This window comes from Phycodurus eques, chromosome 14 (genome assembly GCF_024500275.1).
Source record: "Phycodurus eques isolate BA_2022a chromosome 14, UOR_Pequ_1.1, whole genome shotgun sequence".
NCBI classification, from domain to species: domain Eukaryota; kingdom Metazoa; phylum Chordata; class Actinopteri; order Syngnathiformes; family Syngnathidae; genus Phycodurus; species Phycodurus eques.
In genome coordinates this window covers 19480640-19508505 of record NC_084538.1, presented here as the reverse complement: position 1 = coordinate 19508505, position 27866 = coordinate 19480640, and the positions used below count along the sequence as shown (strand labels likewise).

At 42.0% G+C, this 27866-nt stretch overlaps 2 protein-coding genes across 5 annotated transcripts in view; one reads left to right on the top strand and one right to left on the bottom strand.

Annotated features, from left to right (window-relative positions):
- pdss2 (prenyl (decaprenyl) diphosphate synthase, subunit 2) overlaps positions 1-18920 on the bottom strand; it is a 40773-nt gene extending 21853 nt beyond the window's left edge. The window contains exons 1-3 of the mRNA XM_061696337.1: positions 18503-18920; positions 13005-13139; positions 2229-2427 (exon numbers count right to left, since the gene is read on the bottom strand). Coding sequence (XP_061552321.1) covers positions 2229-2427; positions 13005-13139; positions 18503-18750 — 582 coding nt within the window. The 5' untranslated portion in view covers positions 18751-18920. The remainder of the gene's footprint in view (positions 1-2228; positions 2428-13004; positions 13140-18502) is intronic.
- A 2685-nt stretch (positions 18921-21605) lies between these two features.
- sobpa (sine oculis binding protein homolog (Drosophila) a) overlaps positions 21606-27866 on the top strand; it is a 44248-nt gene continuing 37987 nt past the window's right edge. For 3 of the 4 annotated variants that reach the window (XM_061696281.1, XM_061696279.1, XM_061696278.1), the window contains exon 1: positions 21606-21853. In XM_061696281.1, the coding sequence (XP_061552265.1) occupies positions 21758-21853 (96 nt within the window). In that variant the 5' untranslated portion in view covers positions 21606-21757. Of the gene's footprint in view, positions 21854-27379; positions 27471-27866 lie in introns of those variants that run through there. The other variant, XM_061696280.1, reaches the window with a different exon arrangement.

Here is a 27866-nt window from a genome sequence, read left to right as displayed (position 1 = left end):
TTTAAAGAAATGCAGACTGTACAAATCTTGATGCAAAACAGGTTGCTTTAATCTGCTTGTTGTGCTGTTTTTAATGTCGTTACTTTGCACTTTTTCTTCACCAACTGGAAACTTAATTGGCAATATACTGACTCTCTATACCTCAGCGCCAATGTTTAATATTTGTTTATGTGCAATTTTTGTGAACAGAGCCTGAGTCTGTTGTTTATTTTTATTTATCTTGAATTATCTTATCTTGAATTATTATAGTTGGTTTATGCTATAATGTCATTATATCAGTGGCATAAAAACATCAATAATACTAGTTTATCGTGAAGGTTTTTGAGATAATACATCACCCTAAAACATTTATCGTGACAGGCCTAGTCTCCAGACAAGGTGACAACCAATTCACCCGGAAGTCGCTGATACACAGTCTATATATATTCCTTAAATAAATGTAAAAAATACTGTATAATAACGTGTGTCAGCACGTGTGTGTTCAAATCCCGGCCCCGCCTGTGTGGAGTTTCCATGTTCCCCCCGGGCCTGCGTGGGTTTTCTCCGGGTACTCCAGTTTCCTCCCACATCCCAAAAAGCATGCATGCTTGGCTAATTGAAGACTTCAAATTGCCCGCAGGTGTTAATTTGAGTGCGAATTGTTGTTTGTTTTTATGTGCCCTGCGATTGGCTGGCAACCAGTTCAGGGCGTACCCCGCCCCTCGCCCGAAGATAGGTGGGATAGGATCCAGCACGCCCGTGACCCTAGTGAGGATAAGCAGTACGGAAAATAAATGAATGAATATTACGTGTGTTTGTGTTCGAAAATATAGAGATTAAAAGTTAATATTGATGGCCGACAGAGAGTTAGACATAGGTTTCCAAGTGTAATTCATTCATGCAGACAGAGGCTTAATAACAGCTTGCAATTCAGTCAAAACCATTTACACTCAACGTAAGCGCTGAGCAATTAACTGAATTTTATTCATGATATTAATTTTGGCTTCTGACAATTATAAAAAAAAAAAGTAATGTGCGGCACGGGGCTTGTTGTGTGCAGTTGAGAGTTCGACAGCAAAAGAAAAAAAAATACTTTGCTGTCAAACTCTCAAATGCAGGGGCGACGTGTCACAAAGTTTCGTCGGCTCCACACAGATGGCAGAACAGTCTTCTAATGAGGAGAATTTTTAACGTCCATGAAATCCAAAATATTGGGGCAATCATTCTGATATAGTCAGAGGTAGAGATGTCCACAGAAATCTTTGTGACGATGATGAGTGATGGCAGCTTCCTGACATTAAGCTTAGTTTTTCTCTATGGTGAGCATATACAGACCCTTTCCAAAAAAATGGAATATAATGGAAAAGTTAATTTATTTCCATAATTCCAATCAAAAAGTTAAACTTTCATAAACATTAGATTCAGGGCCCACAATTTAAACAATTTCAAGTATTTTTTTTATTTTTACATAATTTGGGCTTCCAGGTCCTAAAACCCATAAAATCAGGAATTTAAAAAATTAGAATACCGTGAAGAAATAAGTATTTAGTCCTCTTTTTTTGAAGAAAGAGACAGAAATTAGGGTCACATTAAATCAATTAAAATACGGTACTTTCAAAACGATGTAATTCTTCAATACTTGGTTGGGATGTAGAGAGGTAATCAGCCTGTAGCATTACCTGGGAGTAATGGAAGCCCAGATTTCCTTGAGGCTTTCTGTCAGTTCTTCTTTGTTTTTGAGTCTGGTGCCCCTCATCTTCCTCTTGATAATACCCCATAGATTCTCAATGGGATTTCGATCCGTCGAATTGGTTGGCTAGTCAAGTAGTAGATAATTAGCGTGTGACACTGTTTAAAACATTTATGGCCAAAGTTTGGGCAGATTTCTTCACAGTATTATTAGTAGTAGTTGTAGTAGTACAATATAGTATTATACAAGTACAATATAGCATTAGTCGTAGAATTTTTTTGAATTCCTGATTTTGTGGGTTTTATGAGCTGGAAGCCCGAATTATGTAAAAATAAACAAAAATACTTGAAATTGTTAAAATTGTGGGACCTCAAGCTATAATCTAAGAAAGTTTAAATGGAATTATGAAAATAAATAAACTTTTACATGATATTCAACATTTTTGGAACGGGTCTGTATAAGAGTTTGTATTACTGTTGTATTGCATTACTGCACTTCCTACTAGGGAGATTTCCCCATGCCCCAAACATACTTAGATTCATTACCATACACAGATTACCTTGGTGTTGTTTAACTGTGCCAATCCGGTACAAGCATTTGCAAGAAGGAAGTCTCCGCTCAGAACAGCCATCTTATTCCCAAACTCCATGTCCTTCAGCAGGCCGTCAGAAGCCGTCAACTCTTTCAAATTGACAACTCCACGATGCACCAGGAATGCCGTGTGGATCAATTCAGTGATTTCTGCCAAATTGCGCTGGCTATGACAAAGACAAAAAAATAAAACCATTCACCCAAATATATATATATGTATATATATATATATATATGTTTTTTTATTTTTATTTTTTTTTAAATAGAAGTGTTGTCCCAGAGATTTGACATTTAAAAAGATTTTACAATAAAATGTTTGAATTAATGGTCATCATGTTAGGAAATGCGCAGCTTGGTGAGTAAAATCATCAACAAGGTAGCGCTCCGAAAAACCCTTAATCTAAGTAAATAGTTTCTGTTAAATTATTTTAGTCCTGGAATAACTATATTTATTTCATATACTGTCTTATACAAACCCGGTCTTGACATAACCTACTAGGAACACCAGTGCTCATTCCCACTCTCTGAAATGTGAAAAATGAAGCAAAATACACTTGCTGTCGCTTGTTCAATATTAAAAATAAACTCACAATTAGCATAAAACCGCCACTTTTGATTCTATTCTTTGAATAGATGCTTTCAGTACAGCCTTCGGGAGGATACAGTATAATCAAATGTTGATTCAGTCATTGGTGGGGGATAATTAGGCCCTTCTCCATATGGAAGGAGCTCACAGGGCTGTGGCAGGAGGGATTCATCTAGACAGGGTCGGGTGCCCTGATAGCCACTTACCTTTTTCAGCCACAGTGAGAAACTGATGAGCCTGCTCTGCTCCCCTCCACCCCCTAACCCCACACATCCCAAAACACACCCAAACCCGCCTGCACGCGCGGTCTTGTATGCAGCCAGGTAATTGGCAAGTTCAATGTCAGCTTTAAAATAAAATAAAATAAAAAAAAATAATAATTAGATGTTACTAACACTGAATAATGTAATGCATTTTGCTTTTATCAATCACCCCTATTGTCTGGCTGGTGAGATGCTGGCTGTCGCAGCGAAACACAACCGTCGCCCTCGATGGGCGTCGCAAGAAGTAAGTGGAAAAGATGTTATTTGAAGGCTTCTTGTTCTCAAGGTGATGATAAATCTTGACAGTTTAAGAGGGGAAACCATTGTTAGGAGAGGAAAGAAATTAGCTCATTAAAATATAGGAAAAAATAGGAAATTTGAAGAGAAAACCACAGGTGATAATTAGTAATGAATGTCAAACTTCCGCATTTAGCTATGAATAATCACCTGACATCTCAACTGATTTATATTATTGCACTGTACAGCTCCATATTCTCATGAGAATTTGGTAGGATGTATGAACAAATGTGTTTTGCGCATAACTGAATATTTGTACAGCAACACTCACTGCCCAAATACTATATTGTAGTATTTATTTATGAGGCGGTTCCAATTAGCTTAAATACTAGTTGATAATCAGTTATGTTGATGATTGTTGTAATCCCAGCTATTTATTACTGAATTGCTTCAAGCACCATAATAAAGTGGATGAATTTGAAACAGTGCCCACCCATGGGCCCATCAAACAGTCAAATAATAAAGTGAGAGCAAGTATGGTCTAAATGAAATGGTTAAACATATGACAGACACATTTTTACTATCACTTTATCTTCAGTAAATGCTGATAGCGGCTCATTTGGGTTATTAAAGATGATAATAAAATCAAAAATAACCATTTGATGGAACACTTATTAACTTTTAACCACCGCAAAAAAAGTTCAACCACAGGAATGACACCAACTCTTTCTGCACGTACACAATGTCCCAAACCTTTGCCTCCTATCTCTCAGTCCAGTTATGTCGCTGTTGGGCTTTGGGGGGAAAAAGCGGGACAAGGGGGCCTGTGTATAAATAGCTTTGGAGCCTGGTTGCATAGCAACTGATGCCATCTTGCCGCGTTGTAACGCCCCCTCACCACGCCTCTCGTCCTGAGTGTTCTATGTCATTTTCCTCCCTCAGCTGTCTGCCTTGTCATCAAATGCAGCCTTGAGGATGTGAGATTGACTCAAAAGCGGAGGACTCTCTATCAGATGGACTACGTGATGTGTTCAGTGGCATGCATATACGTAGTCATTCAATCATTCATTTATGCATTCATTCATTCATCCATTCAACTGTGTGCCTCATATTCCTCATCAACATGTCTGTCCTATCAACCAATCAACATATCCATCCATCCTTTCCGTCTGTCCATCAATCATTGCTGTGTTTTGGTGAATCATCAGTGTCAGCAGCAGAGTGGGGAATCTTTTACAAATGCTGCCTGTCAGGAGGGAGGAGACCATCCCCCAGAGGTTTCAATCATCACCTCACCTTCCATCTCGCCATCAACAGAGGTGCTAATGAGGCCCAAAGAGGAAAGAGGGAGAGCTCGCGGAAGCACAAATGAGGTGATCAAGTCATGCTGCGTGCGTGTCTATATGTGGGGTCAAGCTGTCCATCACGGTGCAGTGATAGAATGCATGTAAGTCAGTGATCCAGTGTAACGCAATGACGAAAGCACCAAGTGGTAACATGAGGTGAGAGAGAAACAACAAGCTGGTGATATGCCTCAAGCAGTTTTATTCTATGTGTACTGCAATTAAACTAATAACTCTGCGATTGGTTGGCTACCAGTTCAGGGCCTGAAGATAGCTGGGATAGGCTCCAGCACGCTCCCGACCCTAGTGAGGATAAGCGGTACAAAAAAATGGATGGATGGATAAACTAATAACTGTATTAGGATCTTTCCACACAGACATTGCTCCACTACAAACATATGAGCAAGCAGTAAGAAAGGACTCTTTCAGGCACCCAAAACACACGCCGTGCCAAACACAGCAGCAGTCACTTTTGGAAACCACTTGGCACGCACCCACAAGCCTGTCCAGAGTCTCATGCTGCAGATGATGTGTGTAAGAAAGGCTGAAAGGACTGGAGAAATTGGAAGCAACTTTCACTTTTATAACGTGTAACTGTTACTCATAGAACAAATTGTAAAAATTACAAACAACTACTTGCAGTATTAGAAGTATTAGAAGATAAAGTGGTACTTTGACTTACAAGTTTAATTAGTTCCGTGACCAAACTGCTCAGTGGACACCCGCTATTCACAGAGGAGAGGGATAAGGCCAGCAAGAATTTGCATTGACAATTGCATTAAAACAAAACAAAACAAAAAAACTGTGGATAAACTGCCAATATGTACTTTGGGGTGTTGGTGCCCCCAAAAAAGAAAAAAAAAAAATGAATAGGTGATTCTGCAGGTATGGCACTGCAGATATGTGGCGGTCCAGTGTATAGTAAATAAATTTTCTCCACTGAAATGAACTGACGTTATTCCAAATAACCAAATTTTAAATTGTTTTAAAACAAAGAAAACTAGCACTGTGTTATATAAAAAACATAAAAGAGAACTACTAGTTTATTGCTAGTTTAAGTGTAATTCCTGTACATACTGTAGTATACGTGTGCTGGGTGTGTGCCTTTAACGGGTGTGGCCTAGTGACTGCAGTTAGGACCTAAAGTTGGAGATGCACTCAGTGTTCTTATTTTGTATCTGTGTGTTTGCTGTTCTTTACTCGAGTGAGACTTCACCGACTCTCTCTCGTAACTCAAATTTGACTCGCAACACAAAGCAAAAAAATCCCGCTCACTGTCCTGGTGGTGTGCCTGAGCACATTGGTTAGACCAGACAGGGCGGGCTCCTGGGCTCGCGGCTGTGTCTTGTTGCTGGGGACCTGCTAATTCCTTGGCTTCTGTATCCTGGGGGGCTTGCATAGATTGGGGGTGGGATGGACAGAGCACCTAGCTGCATTGGTGAGAGGTTGTCTGCGTGATCTTAGCCCAACACATCAGCCATCACTGGAAGGCATTCTTCAGTACTGGATACCAGAATTTGGTGCTCCAAAAATGTTTGCGGCCACAACTGCTCTATGTGCGGAAATGAGGACTTAGGGGTTTTGGGGTTTAAGGGGGATGCATGTAGTACAAATTACTACTCCTACTCCTCGATTTCTTGCCTTTATGTTTCTGCCTGTCTTTGTCTGTCTTGTCTTGCTTTACATATGGTGTATAAAACAATTTATGGATGAGAAAGAAATAAAAGCTCTGTAAAAAACTTAATTTTTTTAAAATCATATTTTATTAATCAAACAGTTTTATGATCAAGTTTGTGGTTGTGTCATTGGACTTGTGATGGATATTTGGGTGAAGAGAGGGGTGGAGCTGTCAACCGATCACCGATGGTGGGGGAAGATCCAACCTGGCAGACTCAAATGTATTGTGAGGGCCTGCTAAGAACGTCTGGCAGAGTCCCCTGTCAGAACCAGTTTCAACTCCCACCTCTGGCAAATGTTCGACCACTTACCGAGGTAGGCGGAGGACATGGAGTAAGAGTGGCTCCATTGTTAAGGCAGCTGACTGAAGCTGTGGCCGTAAGGTGATCAGTGCCTGTCGTGGCGGCAGTCCCCGAATGTGTTGGTTCACCAGCTGTGAGCGATGCAGTCAAGCTGAAAGAGTCCTATTGGATATTTTTGGCTTGTGGGACTACAGAGGCAGCGAATATGTACCGCAAGCCAAGCGGAATGCAGTTTCAGTGGTCACTGAGGCAACAAACTGGGCATGGGAGGAGTTTGGTGTGTCTAAGGAGAAGGACCCCCGCACAGCTTCAAGGAATTTCTGGTCCACCACCCGGAATCTCAGGAGGTAGCAGTGCACCATCACCACTGTGTAGAGTGGCGAAGGGGTGCTGCTGACCTCGACGAGAGGACGTTTTGAGTCGTAGGAAAATACTTTGAAGACCTCCTCAATTAAACTGACACACCTTGCGATAAGGAAGCAGAGTCTGGGGACTCTGAGGTGGGCTCTTCTATCTCTGGGGTTGAGGTCCCTGAGGTGATTAACAAGCTCTTTAGAGGTATGCCCACAGGGGAGGATGAGATCTGCCTGGAGTTCCTCAAGGCTCTGGCTGTCCTTGACATGCCACTGCGACATCACGTGGATCGGGGACTGTGCCTCTGAATTGGCAGACCAGGGTCGTAACCCTTTTTAAGGAGGACCGAAGGGTGTTTTCCATCGACAGGGGGATCACACTCTTCAACCTTCCTGGTAAGGTCTGTTAAGGGGTTCTGGAGAGGAGAGTTTGTCCGGAAGTAGAATTTTGGATTCAGAAGGAGCAGTGCAGTATGCGTCCTGGCCGTGTAACAATGGACCAGCTCTGTAACCTCAGCAGGGTGCTTGGGGATGTATGGAAGTTTGCCCAACCAGTCTACATGTGTTTTGTGGACTTTGAGAGGGCGTTTGACTGTGTCCCTTGAGGTGTTCTGTGTGGAGTTTTCCAGGAGTCTGGGGTACCGGACTTCCTAATATGGGCTGTTCGGTCCCTCTAGGACCTGTGTCAGAGTTTGGTTTGTATTCTTTTCAAGTGAGAGTTGGACTCCTCCGAGGCTGTTGTTTGTCATTGATTCTGGTCATAACCTTTATGAACAGAATTCCTAGGCACACCCGAGGCATTGAGGGGGTATTGTTTGGTGGCCTCTGTATTGCATCTTTGCTTTTTCCAGATGATGTGGTTCCGTTTACTTCATCCAGCCGCAATCTTCAACTCTCACCCGAGTGGTTTGCAGCCGAGTGTGTGAGAATGAAGCGGTTGGGATGAGAAACAGCACCTCCAAATCTGAGGGCCAAGGTACTGTGTCAGAAAAGGGTGGAGTGCCCTCTCCAGGTCGGGGATGAGATCCTGCTTAGCGATAGGGTGAGAAGCTCAGTCATCCATGAGGGGCTCAGAGTTGAGCTACTGTTGCTCATCGAGAGGAGCCAGATGAGGTGGCTCGGGGAACTTGTTAGGATGCCTCCCTGTTGAGGTGTTCCGGGCATGTCCCACCAGGAGAATGTCAAGATCCAGGATATGCTGGACTCCCGGCTGGCCAGGGAATGCCTCGTGATCCCTCCGGAAGCACTGGATAAAGTAGCTGAAAGAAAATGGACGGATGGATGGATATTTTATGTATTTTTTGTTTTTGAAGACACTTTCTCAAGAGGGCAGGGATAGGTCACCACACTTCGTTGCACAGTAATAAATGCTGCAAGACAAAAAAAAAAAAAAAGAAAACACGTATCTGGACTGGTTTTTTTTTACCAGTCTTGGCATAAACCATAAGTAAACATGGGGGGAAAGCAAATAAATGAATAAATAAATAAAAATAGACAAGGCGATGGCTTGTGACTCGAACAACTCATAAGTCAAGGTGCCACTGTATTTTCTACCAGAACTTGACTAAAGTAAACATTATTACTATGAAGCTTTAGAGATTTAGAGATACAGTATTTTAACTTCTTCCTGATTAGTTTTGGGAATCATGTACTGTATACTTGACTAAAAACAAAATACAATGATTTGCAAATCCTTTTCAACCTATATTCAATTGAAACACTCCAAAGACAAGGTATTTAATGTTCAAACTGATAAACTGTTTTTTTGTTGTTGCAAATATTCACCCATTTTGATGCCTGCAACACGTTGAAAAAAAGCTGAGAAAGGGGCATGTTTGACACGGTGTTAGATCACCTTTCCTTTTAGCAAAACTCAATAAGCATCTGGGAACTGAGGACACTAATTGTTGAAAGTTTGTAGGTAAAATTCTTTCCCATTCTTGCTGGACATACAACTTCATTTGCTCAACAGTCCAGGGTCTCTATTATCGTATTTTGCGCTTATTAATGGGCCACACTTTTTCCAATGGGAGACAGGTCTGGACTGCTGGTAGGCCAGCCGAGTACTCGCACTCTTTTACAACGAAGCCACACTATTGTAACATGTCTTTGTGCCTTTTCTTGCTGTCAAATAAGCAGGGAGGTCCGTGAAAAAGATGTTGCTTGAATGGCAGCCTATATTGCTGCAAAACCTGTTTGTACTTTTCAGCATTAATGGTGCCTTCACAGATGTGCAAGTTACCCATGCCATGGGCACTAACATAACCCCATAACATCACAGATGCTGGCTTTTGAATGTTGCTTTGATAACAATTCGGATGCTCCTTTTCTTCTTTGGCCCGAAGGACACGACCTCCAGGGAAAAGAAAACCAAAATACATCGAAAAGCAAAACTTAAAATCACCGATTGAGCGTGTTGGCGGCGGACCTCGCCCCTATTGCATTTTCTCACTCACGCTTCTGTTCTATTTTGGTATGTTACCTCAATAAAATACAATAAATACATTCAAATTTATTTAAATGTTCCCGTGAAATGTACCCCCAAAGCTCCTACCTCAAAGTCTGCCTGGAGCCAGGTTGGCATTTCGAATGAGAATCGGTTCTCAATTCCCTCACCTGGATAAAGGGTTAGGTTTTAAAGGTATCAAAAATATTTGAAATTTAGATTTAAAAATATATACACACATATACAGTGGGTACGGAAAGTATTCAGACCCCCTTAAATGTTTCACTCTTTGTTACATTGCAGCCATTTGCTAAAATCAGTCATAAGTATTCAGACCCTTTGCTGTGAAAAGGGTCTTAAATCGGGTGCTGTTCATTTCTTCGGATCACCCTTGAGATGGTTCGACACCTTCATTGGAGTCCAGCTGTGTTTGATTATACTGATTGGACTTGATTAGGAAAGCCACACACCTGTCAATATAAGACCTTACACTTCTCAGTGCATGTCAAAGCAAATGAGAATCATGAGGTCAAAGGAACTGCACTGATCTGGCCAAGGTTACAAAATTAATTCTGCTGCACTTAAGGTTCCCAAGAGCACAGTGGCCTCCATAATCCTTAAACGGAAGACATTTGGGACGACCAGAACCCTTCCTAGAGCTGACCGTCCGGCCAAACTGAGCAGTCGGGGGAGAAGAGCCTTGGTGAGCGAGGTAAAGAGGAACCCAAAGATCACTGTGACTGAGCTACAGAGATGCAGTCAGGAGATGGGAGAAAGTTCTCGAAAGTCAACCATCACTGCAGCCCTCCACCAGTCGGGGCTTTATGGCAGAGTGGCCCGACGGAAGCCTCTCCTCAATGCAAGACAAATGAAAGCCCCCACGGAGTTTGTTAATAACACCTGAAGGACTCCAAGATGGTGCAAAATAAGATTCCCTGGTCTGATGAGACCAAGATAGAACTTTTTGGCCTTAATTCTCAGTGGTATGTGTGGAGAAGAAGGCTAGGGGGGTGTGTGCAACCAGTCGTCCTGTCCCTGCAGCTGAAAAGGCAGTGCCCCGACTAGCAGTCATTGGCCCTACCCCATGTATCAGTGCCCCCCCTCACCATCACACTAACATTATTCCCCAGAAGGTTACCCCAGTGGTTCTCCCCACCCCCGAGATCAGGAAGGAGTAAAAAATAGTCCCGCCCCCGCAGACTCCGGAACAGCAAACACAGGGACAGGAGGAGAAGCTCCCCACAGCATGCATGTGTCTTTTCACCATGCAAACCGATCTAAAATGTGTGAAAATAAAAATAAATAAATACAATAATAGGCGACACGGTGGACGACTGGTTAGGGCTTCTGCCTCACAGTTCTGAGGACCGGGGTTCAATCCCCGGCCCCGCCTGTGTGGAGTTTGCATGTTCTCCCCGTGCCTGCGTGGGTTTTCTCCGGGCACTCCGGTTTCCTCCCACATCCCAAAAACATGCATTAACTGGAGACTCTAAATTGCCCGTAGGCATGACTGTGAGTGCGAATGGTTGTTTGTTCCTATGTGCCCTGCGATTGGCTGGCAACCAGTTCAGGGTGTACCCCGCCTCCTGCCCGATGACAGCTGGGATAGGCTCCAGCACGCCCGCGACCCTAGTGAGGAGAAGCGGCTCAGAAAATGGATGGATGGATGGATGGAAATACAATAATAATAAAACAACAACCTCGACAACAAAGAATATAAAATTCCATTGTTTACTTTCACACTTATGAAAATGTACTTGCTATTGTCAAATGGCACCCAAAGGAATCAAGAGTCTAGATTTAGCATGTTGAAGAAAGGTGACCAGCTATCTTCGTATATGTGTCATTGATTCTTTCGTTCTGCTGATATTTTTTCCTAACACAATATATTCTATGATGAGTTTTAACTACTGATTGATGTTAATAGCGTGTTTGTTTTTCCAGTTGAATAGAATTATGTTCTTAGCGTAGCTAACGTGACAATTCGTGATTGTGAATATTTATCAGGGAGGTCAATTATGCTTAAGTCGCCAAGTATGCACAATCTTGGGGAAAGTGGAATCCTGCAGTTTAAAATATACGAGAGTTTTTGTATAACCAAAGACTAAGAGCATTGAATTGGTGTACATTCCCATAAAGCATGAAAATAGGTGTCTGGGGTATTTTTGGTGCATTGCACACATATATTAGATGGAGAGAAGCCCATTTTATGCATAGTGTACTGAGTAAAGTGTATTCTATGAAGCAATTTATATTGTATAAGCTGTAGATTTGTGTTTTTTGTCATTTTAAAAATCTGTATCCAGTAGCTACGGTCAGGAGACATGGAGATATCATCTTCCCATTTGGTGATTGGTAAGTGCATTGGTAGTTGTTGTAGGTGGTTAATTCTATGGTGTTCCCATGTACTAAAATGAAGGGGTAGATTATTAATTTGGGGAGAGCATACTGGGAGCTAATTGAGATCCTGTCGATTCTAAACTTTGCCACCAAGCCGTCAAGGTGGATGCAATTATTGGATTCTTGAAACATTTATGGTGTGTAGGACTAGTAGAAATAAATGGGAGTTTTGGTAGTTTGATGTTGTTACAGTCTATTTGTTCCAATTCTAGTCAAGAATCACACTCCTCACTGTGGTGCAACCATTTGATGAGGTATTGTAATTGGTGAGCTAAATAACAGTGTTTAAAGTTGGGAGCACATGGAAAAGGATGCCGCGCTGTGGCGACCCCTCTTTGTAATGTAAAACTTTGCGAAGTGATCCTATTTGTGGTGACTGTCGTTTTCGACGAATTGTATAATGTTGCTATCCGATGTATAAAGGAATCTCCGAAGCCAAATTTGCGAAGTACTGCAAACAGGAAAGCCCAGTTAACTTTATCGAAAGCTTTCTCTCCGTCAAGTGACATGATTGCGTTCAGATTTTTACGCTGTGACAGAGATATTCTTGATAACTACATTAATCAGTGATAAGGGCCGATAATTCGCCGGGAGAGTAGGGTCTTTACCTGGCTTTAGTAATAACTTAATTGAATCTGTTTTCATATGGCTACTAATTCTACCTTTATCCTTTATCTCATTGACTGTTCTGAAAAATAGAGGCGCTGGTATTGGCCAAAAATGTTTAATGAATTCAACATGGATTCCGTCTGGACCAGGCGCCCGTCTCGGATGCATATTTTTTAATGAGTTATGTAATTCTGTGATGGTTAAAAGGAACATCAAGGCTGTCTTTAATTTGTGTATTTAATTGAGGGATGTTTAGATGCTTAATAAAAGTTTCAATTTCGTTTTGATCTGGGTTCTTCCATCTTCGAACAGCTGTGCTGTGAGATTTTTCTCATGTAAAATATGTGCCTAGGCTCAATAAAGGTTGGCAAACAATGCTCTAGAGATACAGTACGTACCGACATCAGTGAAACCAAATTAAATCGCAAAAATGACATTATGATCTGATTATTATGCCGAGGTGCTGACTTAAGCCAGTATAAAGTTGTGTGTATCCTAAACGAGTGCCAGTGACATGAGCAGAATTACCTTGGGTAGATGCCGCTGACCATGTCGTGAGATAAGAGATCTGAGGATGTGTGGCTTGGTCCTGCAGCTTTTGAGAGAAGAAGGACAACTAGTCCTCTCATCTGAAGGTTGTTCCTGCTGTCATAGACAAAACCTCTGCAAAGAAAGAAGAATAAACAGACAATTAGAATGGGTTGCAACATGCTCTAAGACAAACTCAAAATCACAGTGGAATGGTTCCTGGAGGTAAAATTTGCCATCTAATAGAAGACCATTCATTTGTTCTCTCTGTCACTATGCCTCACTGGCCTAAATAGATGAACAATAGATGAACGTTACTTATTGTAAAAATATATTTTTTGACCAATTAAGTACACAAGTATTTGCAGTAAATGAACAGGTCATTTAAATAGACACATCGCTCCATCTTGTGATCGGATCGGTGATCGGTTATCGTTTTTTAAAACTCGCTGATTGGTGATCGGCCCCAAAAATCCTGATCGTGTAAAGACTAGCTGTAACCTAGTCACGCTCATTTTTAGCCCAGCAACACATGATCTCCTATTTCCCTTTTCGGATGCCTATGTTTCTTGCTTTTACCCTAATTAGTCTTTTCTTTTTGTAGTTAGAGCCCTCTGTGTGTTTCCCTGCAGTTTTCCCTGGAGATTTCATTAAATTCTATATAAAATGCCACTTCCGGTCTCACACCTTTGTGTGTTCGAAGTTACAACAATAAACCGCAGTAATCAAAAATGCTTATTTCGTCCGTGTAGCAGCCTTCTAGATTATGAGACTGATCGATGTTTCGCGTCCCTTTTCCTAAACTTTATACGTATAAAAAGAGACATGGTGCCCCTTTACGAGACAAAGATAGGTTGATTATAACGTTAAACGTAAAGTAACGCAGGCGTTCAAACCCGCCGTATTCTTTGTCCAAAAATTCTTTACGTTTTATCCAAAACCGATATACGCTACAATGTCATGTGAATATGTATAAAATCGCATTAGCATATCACTATTTACCGTAATTTCTCATGGATAATGCGCATTTTTTCCCCTCAGAAAAATGCCAAGTGAAGAGTGCGCATTATACAACTATAAACTCATTTCAGCCTGTCATCACCTGTCCAATACAGTCCCAACAGTGAAGCATGGTGGTGGCGGCATCATGCTGTGGGTGTGTTTCTCAGCTGCAGGGACAGGGAGACCGGTTACAATTGAAGAAAAGATGAACAGGCCAAAGGTCTGAATACGTATGGCTCTGTGATATTTTAATTATTCATTATATTAATAAAGCTGCAAACATTTCAACAATTCCATTTTTTTTCTGTCAATATGGGGTGCTGTGTGTACATTTTGTAATGTGGAAAAAATGAAAAATGATTTTAGCAAATGGTTGCAATATAACAAAGAGTGAAAAATGGAAGGGGGTCTGACTACTTTCCGTACTCACTGTACAGCATCAATGTCGATAAACCAGCATCACTGAAGACAAGCCAATGCCCTTGCTCAAATCGTACCACCCATACACGTACGTCAAAATAAAAGCACTGCTTTCAAAATAAACGCTCCACATACATAACATTTTTATTTTGACTTCATAAAGACTGTGAGGGTTTGTTATAGAGCGTGTACTTGATCTAATTATATGTGCAAGTTGTCATAATGTTGGTATGAGTTGGGGTAAATTATAAACAATTTCCATCCATCCATTTTCTGTACCGCTTATCCTCACTAGGGTTTGTGTTACTGAAAACAACAAAAAACAAAGCGAACACACAGCTGAGCTAAAGCAATTCACTGTCCTCTCTGACAAAGATTGTTTGAAAGTCACTGCACTGAAATGTTCAAATCATAAATCCTACAAATTGTGACACTGGGATATACGGTCAATGATCACAGTTTTACTGCAATACTGTACTTGGAGTAAAGAAAAAAAAAAAAAACACAAAGACAGGCACACACACAATATAATGGTGGCTGCCTGTGAGGTAGCTAGATTAAGTATCTTTTTAATGTCTCGCGGGAGCGCTTAGACACAGCACCTCTAATCTTGTCCCTATGGGAGCCCCTTGTGCAATGAATCACGCTCTCGTTAGGGGCTCCGAGGCAGACAAGCGACCACACCCCCACTGCTCAATGCCCAGACATCAGCCTCACACTTCCCACCCACCACCATCACACCAGCACCCCCTCCACCACCCCCTCTTTGACCCACCCCTGCACCACAGGGGGAGGCGGAGGACAGTGTGGATGTGGGAGATGGACCATGAAAAGAGGGAGGGAATGCATAGGGACATTGTGGGAGTAAAGCCCGGGCAGAAATTAGAACGCAAAAAAAGAGACGGCAGAATGAATATATGAGGGCTTCACGGTGTCGTGGTAATTGAAAAACATACAACCCGAACACCAAGTTTTTGCATCGTCCATTGAACAAAATACTCATGCCGCTTTTTTCCCCACAAACAGTGGTGCCCTTGTGAAGTCCCGTCTTGTCGCAATGTTAAAAAGCTTAAATTGTGGTCGATCATTTTTTACACTGCAGCAAAAATGTATCACACAGTTCACCATTCAACCTGCAAAACAGAAACGAACTGTAATGAAGCAGCAGTCTTCTGAGAGTTTGTGTGGGCCAGTGGCCTGAGGTCTGGGATGTGATTAATATTTATGTCACTTTCTACAAAAGCATACATCAATCAATCAGTCTTTTGCAAGGGAATGGAGCATGGATGGTATGATAAAAGAGTGAGTGAGGGGAACAGAGGAGATGAGAAAAATGGACTTCCGTCATCTTGAAAGGGTTGTGAACAGGTCACCACGCCTTCTACTTGGAATGTGCACAGGAACTTGCTCAGGCCTACCCGAGACTGGATGCATAAATATCTCGAAATTATTCTTCTCTTGAGAAGAAATTGACATCTCTGCAGGCATTTATTTCCACAATAGACGGACTAAATTTCCTTGATTGACAACAAGGAAGAGTAACTCAAATACCTTGAAGTCACAATGTGGAGTTCTTGAATCATCGTATCACGAGAGCCGTCAGTAGACCTGGTTTGTAAGATCCAACTGTTGTGATTTTATGCCTGCAGCAGCTTTTGTTATTTTTAATAAAATGAAAGAAAAGAGAAGCACCTTCGGCCTGGTATACACGAGGATTTTTTTTTTTTTTTTTAATCTTAAAAGATTTTTTTTTATCTGTGACAGACCCCACACATGAAGCTAAAAAAATAAAAATAAAAAATAAAAAGAATCTGGCATTTAACAGTTTTGGATGTATTGTGTGTGGTGTGCTCTGATACGCTCAAGACAGAAGTCCACAGACAAAGATCCTGTTCCGCCATCGATCTCGAAATCTTGCGTGATCACACATGATCTCACAAAACCGAAGGAGCAACACTGCCCACTATGCGGCAATGTTACCCGAGTGTTTCCAAAGGTTGCCGAAAGCGGGACCGATGAGGTCTCAAAAAAGACTTGCTTTGGAAAATACTTGTCGCTCTCTGGGGAATCCACTTTTATACGAAAAAAACAACACCGGGTAAGACATGTTTGTTTGTATTTATACTCGTTACTGCTACTCGATTGGCTATATTCTGTTCTACGTCACAATTCATAGCGTCATGACTCGGTAGGTAGATTGCTGGTCGTAAATATTGAACACGTTCAATATTTAAGCTTGTCGGCACCAACTGATTTTGGACCCTATAATCGAGATGAATACACTCTTGACACAAGGATAATCTGATGGGATAATTTTATAAAACAAAAAATGATCAGACCTTTGACGTCCTTGGTTGGGAAGGGGTAAAATCCGTACAAAAACAACCTGATTGTCTTAATTTTACTTTATTTATTTTTTTTATTTGGGTACTGTGCCTTAGACAGAATGCCTAATTGCAGCCAGAGTCACAGAGACGTCTCCGCAATGAGGGGAGACTGGAGTCGCCATCAGGTCACCAGCTAGTATCCAGGTCAGTGAGATATGGGTCTAAATCAGAGACGTAGTGGGAGATACGAATCAGCCTAACCAAAGGATGACAGTAAAGGCTTCTTTATACTCGCGCGGATGGCGACCGCGCTGACGTCACTGCGGCTGTCCCACGCGTAGTTCGCCTTTATACTTGAGCGCAACCCACGCGCGCAGTTTTGAAAATGTACTGCAGTTCACCTCCAAGTGTCGCTACGGCTGGTATTGGCTAGGACACCATGGGGTGGAGTTTCCTCTGCATTTTTTGGCCATTTCCGGTAGCCGTTTTTTTACTTTCCTTTCAGTAACAAGGAACAAAGCCAACAACAAAGGCGACCGTGGAACACTGTCTGCTAGATCTAATGGACCTAGATGACGAGATGATACGTTTAATTATGCTGTAAAAGCGATCGAGAAGGCGGCGGCGTAGTTGGTATGTAGAACCAAGGGGCATGCTGAATACGTCATCACATGTGACTAAAACGGACCAGTCACGAGAGATGATCTCCGCGGAGTTCGACGCGCAGCAACAATTTTTGCCGTGTGCGCGTCAAGCTATGCAGAGGGGCCGCGCGGGCCTATTCGTCTGTCACGTGATGCAATGTGGGCGTTGTCGATATAAAGTGGCCTTAAGAGTCAGACTCTGTCAGTCATTCATTCATTACACGCACACAACAAGCAAGCTTTTTTATAACACTCAAAAGGATTGCCATATCAGATTTAGATGGATAGGTTATTGCACCCTTCGGGTTCAATTTCAAATGCACGTCTGTATTGCAGGAATACGTTTTAAGGACTCTTGACGTGGTTCTTTAAAGCCTGTTTGCTTTGTACAATATTTGCAGTTTTAGGAGATGAACGAAACCCACACCGGATGATCACTAATTTACTAAATATTCATTCAAAGCAATTTTTAGGATATCCTGTGGTTTATTTCTTTTGAATCTTGTGAAACAAATGTTAAAAAATGGGATGTGATTACTCTGCAGTTGGCTGGCGACCAGTTCAGAGTGTACAACGCCTCTCGCCCAGAGACAGCTGGGACAGGCTCCAAGCACGCTCACGACCCTAGTGAGGATGAGCGCTACGGAAAATGGATGGAATGCGATTAATATTGAAAGTAGCAAACTTATTTTATATTTGCATGACAGCTGAGAATATTAACAGTGTCTGTAGAGTTAAATGTTGTGACCGTCTCAAGATAATTAAGGAAATACGGAATTTTCCAAAAACTAAAATTTATTGTGGATGAATTGTGTTTGAATTTAATAGTTTTAGTGTACTTAAATACTTTGGGGGCGGGGGGACAAGGAAAAACAAGGTAAAACCCTGTATTAAATGTCATGTCATTCGAACGTTCGCAAATGAAAAAACAACAACAAGAAAACTGAGCATTTCAAGTTTTCAATCACCGTGTCAACCATCATTTATACAGATTGGCAGATTAAAATGGATTTATGGACAAATAGGGTCAGTCATTGTTTAAGTCCTGTCTTCAAGAGCTGTCAAAAGCAAAGAATAAACTAGGGTCTGCTGTAATGGCAGTTACCTTGCGGTGTTAAGTAGAGGGTGTTGGGTTCCGACCAGCTTCTTGACATGCATGGCGACGTTACTGAACTCATCACTGAGTAGGCACCGGAGGCTCATGAAAGAACTTGGAAAACCCACGATCTTCTCGGCGTCAGACACCACTTTACTCCAGTTTGAAAGTGCTGGGCTGGAAAATAGACCCAATGTCCTCCGCCCTGGTACGGACTGGACTGTAAATGACAGTCGCGTCCACACAGGCGCAAACATTTTCCCTCTAATATTATATCACCGATTCTTCAGTCTTGTCATCTAATGTCATCTTACGACTGCGTACTTCCGATGCGACATCTTGTCAACTTTGTGTTACAGACGCAACTCACTACCTTGCAAACAGCTGTTTCACAGCACACGACCTGTCACCGGGCGCCGCCATCTTGACAGATTTTGGACGTTACGTCACAATATATAAAACACGTCACTTCCTGCGGAAGTCTCTAAAGCACTGTCAAATTATCTAACGTAAAATAAACGTTCATTAAACTGTGTACTATTATTAACATTTATATTTTGTTGTGAAAGTGTCACATCCAGTTATTTAAATTATGTTTGATTGAATTTAATAATTATTTCAGGTCTCTTAGACATGATAGCAAATCAAAAATGTAGGTCGGTAATTGATATCCATTCTGATTAGTTTTTTTTTTTAAATTAAGTCTCACTGATCTCTTTTTATATAATGGAATCTTTTGCTTGTCTGCTTGTTTTTTGACTTGTATTTCATTTGTATCATCATCATTTAAATTGAATTCATTGTATTCTATAACATTGTGAGTTGCATGAAGAAAATTGTGCAAGCTATGTAAACTCGAAGAACGGATATTTGTATGTCTTTAATTGTCAATTACAAAAAAAAAATAAAAAAAAATACAACAGTTCATTTACGTTTCACATGATCATATACATTATATTTATCATTAACACCAAATAGGCTTACAAGTGTAGAGATAGCGACAGCTATTCAACCCCTGGCAGGCAAACCGTGGATAAATCCAAGATAAGAAAAGTTTTTGAAAAAAACCCAAACATTTAATGCTACGTGCTACATGAACTACATTGAAAACAACATTGCTCACGTCTCACAGATGACAGCGTATACAATCGTGTGTGAAAACGAAGGTGATGCCTACAGCCCTGATGTGGCGACAATGTAGCGGAGGTTCAGGAGCAAAAATCACATTAACTAGGTAAAAATAAATACTTTCATTGGCTATTATTTGTCAAATATATATTTGAGTTCTTTTTAATTCAAGTTGACAGTTGACTGCCTGCGCTACACATGATAAAATGAGAATGGAAGACAGAAGCAGACGACATTTTTGGTTGGCTGCAGGAAGATAATTTACGTTTGGCTTTATTTCATGAATAAGAATACGATTAGAATAGACATGGACTATTTTATTTGAAAATAAGCTTCAACCAAGCATCTTTTTTCAGTGTTTAAAATGTTTTTGCTCAATGCAGAAATGCAATTCTATGTTGTCTGTAGCAGTTCATTGTTTTCACAAGTGCAATACACTTTACAATTACAGTTAAACAGATTTTGTTGTTTTTAAATGAACGATATATGCGGTCAGCGATTGGCTGGCAACCAGTTCAGGGTGTGCCCCGCCTCCTGCCCGATGACATATGCGGTGTTATCCTCACTTTAGATGTTAAAAGGGTTTTGTGGCTCCTGGTGTGGTTTTTTTCTTCTTTTTTTGTGGGAGACAATCGAAATGTATAGTATACAGGTACAGCTCATTAAATTAGGATATATTTATCCTAGGGCGGCACAGCGGAAGACCGGTGAGCACATCTGCCTCACACTTCTGAGGACCGGCGTTCAAATCCCGGCGTTCAAATACGCTCCAGCACGCCCACGACCCTAGTGAGGATAAGCGTAACGGAAAATGGATGGATGAATGGATAGTTATTCTAATTTATTGAGATAACATACCTAATTAAATTGTGCAACAGAGGCCTGCAGATGGCTATACAGTAGATGTGATTTATTTATTTTTTGTTCTTCAATTTTTAGTGGAACTGTGAGGCTTCAGGCTTTGTCCATATTGCATTTTCCAGCGAATAAACCACATCTGTAGTAGTCATCTGCAGGCTTCTGTTGCACAATGTATTGAGGTATTTCATGAACTCAAATCATTTCTCTAATTCCATGAGATGTACCTGTAAATGATCATCCTCCAGGAGGGCTGATTCCATAGTTTGTGGCAGGGCTTGTATATGGTGAAGCTTTGTTAAAAGGTAACGGACTGTAACTTCCAGGAAGAGGTGGCGGAATCAAGTGGGGGGGCACACACTTTTTTTGTCCGCCATTTATGTGCCCCGTTGCCCCTTTTATCACGCATGTTTTCACACTCCTTATTTATTGCACTGAGCGGTGACTAGCCGAGCATATGTTGCTGATCGGTAAGATAATTGTGTATTATTCCTGGAAATTAAAGTATTTTTTATTCCAGAAATTTACCTGTGAGTATTTATTTATTTATATATCTTTTTTTGCTGTCCCATATTTTCTGCCCGTGGCATTTTCATGACAATGGTTAATTCATTAATACCCAATTGTTGTGCTAAATAGTTTTGCACACTATAAGAAAACATACTCTTTTTTGTTGTTGTTGGTGTCGGTGCTAAGCTAAGTTGTATCTGCGACATTTTGTGTGCATTCCCACTTCTGAAATCAATGTGTATTTAATTATTGAGCATGGCTGCCCTTCCCTGTGGCAAGTAACTTCTGGGCCTCCGCTTCCGGGCAGCTTGACTTCAATGTCTTGACGCTGGAAGTCACTCTGATGCCAGTATATTGTGGACTGGATGAGAGGGCACCTGTTCGCCTCTCGCAGACCGCCCCCAGCCCCCCCCCCCCCCCCCCCACCCCCTCCCGTGCTAAGCCAGCTGTAGCTGCTGAATGGATGCGACTGCACTGATTGCGCTCCGCGAGAAACTGAGAAGACGCAGTCCACCTCGAATCATCAACACGTCATATAATGTTTCAGCATAGGCCCCTCCCCCTGTCTCCTTTCCCCCTCGCTCTACCTCTCCTTTGACTCCTGGACAGAGGCGGCACAACACTGGTGCGCACGGGCAGAAGATGGCTGACGAAGCCCGTCAGGGCAAGCCCTCGGCGGCGTCGCCAGCTTCCCACGGGCCGCTGAGAAGCCGCAAGACATCCGCCGTCCGGCGCGTGTAAAGAGGAGAGAAGTATCGGCGACAAAACATGGCAGAGATGGAAAAAGAGGGCAGACCTCCGGAAAATAAAAGAAGCCGAAAACCAGCTCACCCGGTGAAAAGGGAAATTAATGAAGAGATGAAGGTAATGGATCTGCATGCTGTTTGCGCGTGGAGGAGCATGCGTGTTGAAGCGCCAGTCGCCCCTGCTGCTAATGATGCGCCCGAGACTATTATGTTGCACGCGAGACCAACTTCAAATGTGCGTTCCATTCGAAATGCCCAAGTTCTATTGTTTGAGTCGCGTCGGTGGGGGGAGCGACATCTTCATGCTATCGCTTCTCGGTTTGAACAAGTTGGAAAGCAGAAAGACTCGCCGAGCGTTGGTCTCTGTGGCTTTGTGGCACCCATTTCGCCGGCCGTGTTTCCATACAAATCGACGCGCCTCGAGCCTCCGCTACTATTCTTACTACAAACGCAACGCGCGGAAAGCGTCGTTTCGTACAAATCCACGGGGGGGGGGGGGGGGGGGGGGGGGGCAATTCTCGGCTGAGTCAATTGGAGCGTGCGTTTGTATGCGTGTGTGCTGCGCGGTGTGTGCTGATCCAGATGTGCGTCCGTCGCCAGCTTTACGCGCTCGTCCACAAGAGCACATTGTCTTCCGTGTTGGGCCTGCAAAGGTTCGATGCCCCCCCCCCGAAAAAACAACAACACGTCGGTTCCATGAGTGGCTTTTTGTCCGGTACTTGAGCCCGGTGCGGTTAATTGAGGAGAAGCAAAGTGACGCTGCTGGCGTTTGGCGTGTGTGCAACGAGAGACATGCAGATGTTCTTGTGTGTCGCTTTGTCTGCCATCTCGGCCTTGTTTTGACACATTTCGACCAGTCACATTCACAACACTCCTCTGGGTGGATATTTAGGCGATCACACGTGGGCTAATTGTGGGAATTGTGATTTTCGGCTGTCAGGAAAAGCGCCGGGCCGCTGGCTCTCAGCGAGACCTGAAACAACCCTTTTGTTTGGACCCATATGAGGACGCATCCATGTGTCACGGCTTCTTCTCTATTACCCTAAAATATATATACGTTTGTTTAAAATAAATGTATTCCGATGGAACATGGATATATATATTTTTTTTATTGATTATCATATTTATTACCGGTGTATTGTATATTGTCGTAATAGTACACGAAAATCATTTTTTGTTGCATACCGTTTCATTCATCATTCCTTGTTAACATAGTTTTCTTTGACCTGGGGTGTCAGACTGGGGGGCGACAAAAAACCATCAGTATCATGTTATCACAATACAATACTGCATTTATTTGACCACCTATAATTGGAATTCATTGACTTTAAAAACTACTTTACACCAACTCGTGAGCCTCAGTACACGGGATCAGTCAAAACATTAGACAGCTGTCAGTATAATGCAGAACAGTTACCGCAAAGCACATCGAAAAACATAGTTCAATTAATTCCCCTCTGACCGTGTCAATCAAACCTGCTGTGTACTATTCACTTTAACATGTTGTGAGAGCTGTAGCTAATGTTGTGACGAGGCCAATGTAAGAGGTACTGTATATCTTTTTTTAAATTCAAAATGTTAGCCCTCCACCCCAAATGATGTGTCTTGTGTTGGGATATACTGTAGGTCATCTTTCAGCGTTCTTGTGATGTAGACCTTTGTTACACAAGAAAGCGCTCAGGTTTGTTTGTCATCAGTGCCATTGGTAAATACAGTATCATGACAACAGAATCCTCGCAGGGCGATCATTCAGATGACGAAATTTCGGCATACTGTAATTCACCGAAATAATACTTGGTCAATGTGAAATGGCGATTAGCAGACAGTGCTGCACGGGTGAAGAGGAGAGAAAACACTACGGAATTGCTTTCGATGTGAGGAGAAGTTGCATTAAATGGATGTGGTTAAGGTGTCAAAACACTTCAAAGTGAAGACACAATCAAGAGTAGCTCACGACTCAACCTTGAATTGTTTTTAATTTTTTGTTGAAAGACCCGAACAGGCTAAAAAAAAAAAAAAAAGGTGTGTTTTTTCACCTTCATAAAGTATAAGCAATTGTTAACATCGTATGTACAGCAATTCATCCCCTCTGAAACCTAATTTTTAAGGAAATAGACACAACCTGTTCTATTCTATATATTTCTACATCATTTCATGTTTCATATTTTATCCCAAAGCTGGAGGGGGAAATAACACAGGCACATACACAAATACACAATGATCCCTTGTAAGTACTCCGCTGGAAATCTTAACAGTCTGACAGTGTTTCCTTCATCTAGCTGCAGCTTCAATGTGTGCCATGGCAAACTTAGCCCTGGTGAGTAATCACGAGGAAGCAGGAGTGGGCATGGAGGGGAGAGGAGAGGCAAAGAAAGAGGGGAGAAAGGAATGTATGGCACACAGGGCTGGTTAAGCTGTAAAAACTGTAACCTGAGCGTCTCCACCGGATCAAATATCAAGGAAAGGAGAGGGAAATGAAAGCAGAGTGGGAAAAGGGTCAATAAAGTAGCGGAGGGAAAAGTGGATAAGCTATCAGCAAAAGGGAAAGTTCGCATGTGGCTTTGGGAATTTTGGGTTCTGTGACCTGCTGTGGTTTCTACCCGCTGTCATCATTAGTGGAAGCCATAATGGCTATATTGGTCTTACTGCAGGAGTAAAGAGGCTTGAGAAGCCTGCTGGATTTAGAATGTGTGTGTGTGTGTTTTTTTTTTTATTAAATGATCCGCTCCTGAATATATTGCAGATAAATGCCAATGTGCATTCTGCATCTACATGGATAGTCGAGGAATGTTAGCCATTTTTTTTTTTTTTACGTTTTCTGAACCTGAAATAACTTCAGGAGTTACAGTATGATTGTTCGCAACGTGTGTGTGAGAAGAATCCTGGACCTGATCCATTACAAAACTGCTTCAAGATGCGGTTTGGCCCAAAAGTATTTTGACAATTGCACCATTTTTATGATTAGACCGCCACAACGGAGTCGTAACAAAACAATCAGGATGTGACAGAAGTGTAGACTTAAAGCTTTAAGAGGTTTTACAAACATACGTGATTCACATTTTTTGAATGACAGCCTAAATGTTTGTTGATTGACTGATTGAGTTTTCATGGATATTTTACAGTACGAAATAACATTTGGTAGGTTTACATTAAAGCACAACATACAGTATACCCAAATTAATAGCAGATCAAAGGGGTCAGTCATTCCATGTTATAACTCGTGAAAGTCACATGTCAACCTCATGGTGGTGCTAGAGTAAAAGTGGGGCGATCACTCAAGTCCTACAGGGCAAGGCTGAAGGAGAGTGGTCAGCAATGTCGCCTCGCAGGAACAAGTGGAGGTGTTCAGATCTTGGCTTGGATCTTATGGGGAGATTTCTGAGAGTCCATGTCAATGTCTACTCAACTCCAAAGTATTGGAACCGTGAGGCTAATTCCTTTAGGAACCAAAAAATATTTGGGTTTGACATCAGAAGAGGAATATGAGACAAGAGAGCAATATTTCATCCTTTATTTCAAGGAATTTACATCTGGATTTGATACACGACGCATTGTTCATGTGAGCAAACGTATTGCAACATTTGGCTGACAGGTGTTGTTTTTCTTTTTCTGTGTACTATTACATCGATTATTCAAACAATTGGTACAGGAACTTGCCAAAAGTATTTGCTCACCTGCCAGATATGAATTTAAGGGATATCACATTCTTAAGACATAGGATATAATAAGACATCGGTATCACACTTTGCAATTTGAACAGCTTTAACTCTTCTGGGAAGGTTTTCCACGAGGTTTAGGAGGGTGTTTATGGGAATTTATGGCAATTTTCCCAGAAGCATATTTGTGATGTGACCCACAGATGTTGGACAAGAAGGTCTGTCCCTCAGTCGCCGCTCCAATTCATCCAAAAGTGTTCTGTAGGCTTGCGGTCAGGATTGTGCAGGCCAGTCAAGTTCTGTCCATCCATCCATTTTCTTCACCGCTTATCCTCACCAGGGTCGCGGGCGTGCTGGAGCCTATCCCAGCTAGCTTCGGGCAGGAGGCGAGGTACAACCTGAACTGGTCGCCAGCCAATCGCAGGGCACGATGTAGATTTCTCTCGTCATTTTACAAAAATAGTGTTAATATTACCATGGAAAACTGTGACATTTTGTGGGAATAAAGTCCGAATGTTAGGAGAACAAAAGACTAATAAGAATAAAGTGCTAAAATAACAACAACTCCTGTAATTCTAGCAGCAAAAAAAAGGTCCCCGTGTTACACGAAGAAAGTCAGTTCGTCCACATAAAACTCTCTCATCCATGTCTTTATGAACCTTGATTTGCGGTCTGATGCAAAGTCATGTCGGCACAGGAAGGGGCTATCTACAAATTGTTCCCACAAATTTGGAAATGTCCAAAACATTAGCCCCTGAGCTCCGATGAAAGAGAACTCTGAGTGCTGCAGCATGCCAAGAGATTTTGGACAGTCCGAAAGTTTGGGGATTACTCCTTCCTCTTCCGACATGTCTGTGCACCAGTCCAAGCAGCAAGGTCCATAAAGACATTGATGAGAGAATGTGGCATGGAGGTACTTGACTGGCCTGCACATAGTCCTGACCTCAACCCAATAGAGCACCTTTGGGTTGATTTCGAGTAGGCAGTGAGTCAGGCCTTCTCATCCAACATCAGTGTTTGGCCTCGCAAATATGCCACTGGAAGAATGGGCAAAAATTCCCACTCCTAAACCTTGTTGAAAGCCTTCCCACAAGAGTTGAAGCTGTTGCAGCTGCAAAGGGTAGACCAACATACAAGATCAAGATCACTTGACACAAAAATGATGATAAACTGTTATTTCTAAAGAAGCACTTTCAAAATCCTCTGCCCTCTTAAGCCCATGCTGTTTTCCCCAAAGTTACAGAAAATAATTATACAACCTGCCATACCAGTGATGAGGAACATTTTACGCACAGAATACGTTCTAAAATAATATATTTTGCACTTTATGTTGGAAAATTCATCGTTTTGTAATACATAGTCATTCACAAGAGGCGAAAAGGCACACAAATGCCACGTAGCACATACTGTATATGGTAAAGATACAGCTGCCCGTGATTATGCACATCATGGCCAGCAGGTGGTTTCGTGTGCAATGAAGCATCAAGAAATGAACCATTGCTTGAACCAATGGCTCAAGTGTTACGAAGCTTCATCTTGCCATCACTACTGACCATGACTCAACATGACAGGATATGGAAACATGGGGCGAGACAAGATGACCTTTGGCATATGAGAATGCCAACTGACAAAGACAATGACACCTGACAATGACAATGACAATGACTTGACAGAAACCGGGGAACTAAATACAACAAATTGGCGAGACAACGAGGAACACCTGGACGAGACACAAGTGGCTGGAGGGAGCTGATTGGTCGACACGAGGTAGAAGGTGGATGAGAACCATTATTATATGGCCAGGGCCACTCGTTGCTCGGCAGAATTCGTAGAGCACAATCATACTGTATATCAACGACATACTATATATACTGTCCGTACTATATTAAACCTGTCTGTGGGTGATCGGTGTATAGTTGCTTTCTCTGTTGCCGTCCAGAGCCAACATTTGTGCTTCTGCTTAGATGAGACGCCAAGCAGGATTAGATTCCACTCGTTCTAATCCTCCCACTTTCTCCAAGTTGTGGGGTGACACAAGGGACAGGGCGCTCGGAAGGAAAGTGAGACCGAAGGAAAAAGGTGTTGTTTTCTTCTCCTTTCCGTTTTTTTCTTCTTCTTTGCATCAGATTACATTTAATGTGACTGCCACTCTTTTTGTCCAATGGGAACCATTGGTTTGATGCTGTGGTTGTGCACTTCGACACTACCTACAATATTAAGCCACACTCTTTCACCTAAGATAAGGAAGTCATAGTTCATGATGATGAAAAAGAATAAAGTCAGTCTGCATTTTACAAAAATTAAGTGGTATAAAAACATACCTGCAAAATGGACTTAAATATCTTGTTAAGTTCAAGGACACTTGTGAATCATTTCTTCAAAAAACTGTGATACCTCCTATGACAGTAGGTGGTGATGTTCAGAGTCAGGCCCTGGGGGGGTTTGGAGAAGAGAGAAAAAAAAAAAAAAAAAAAA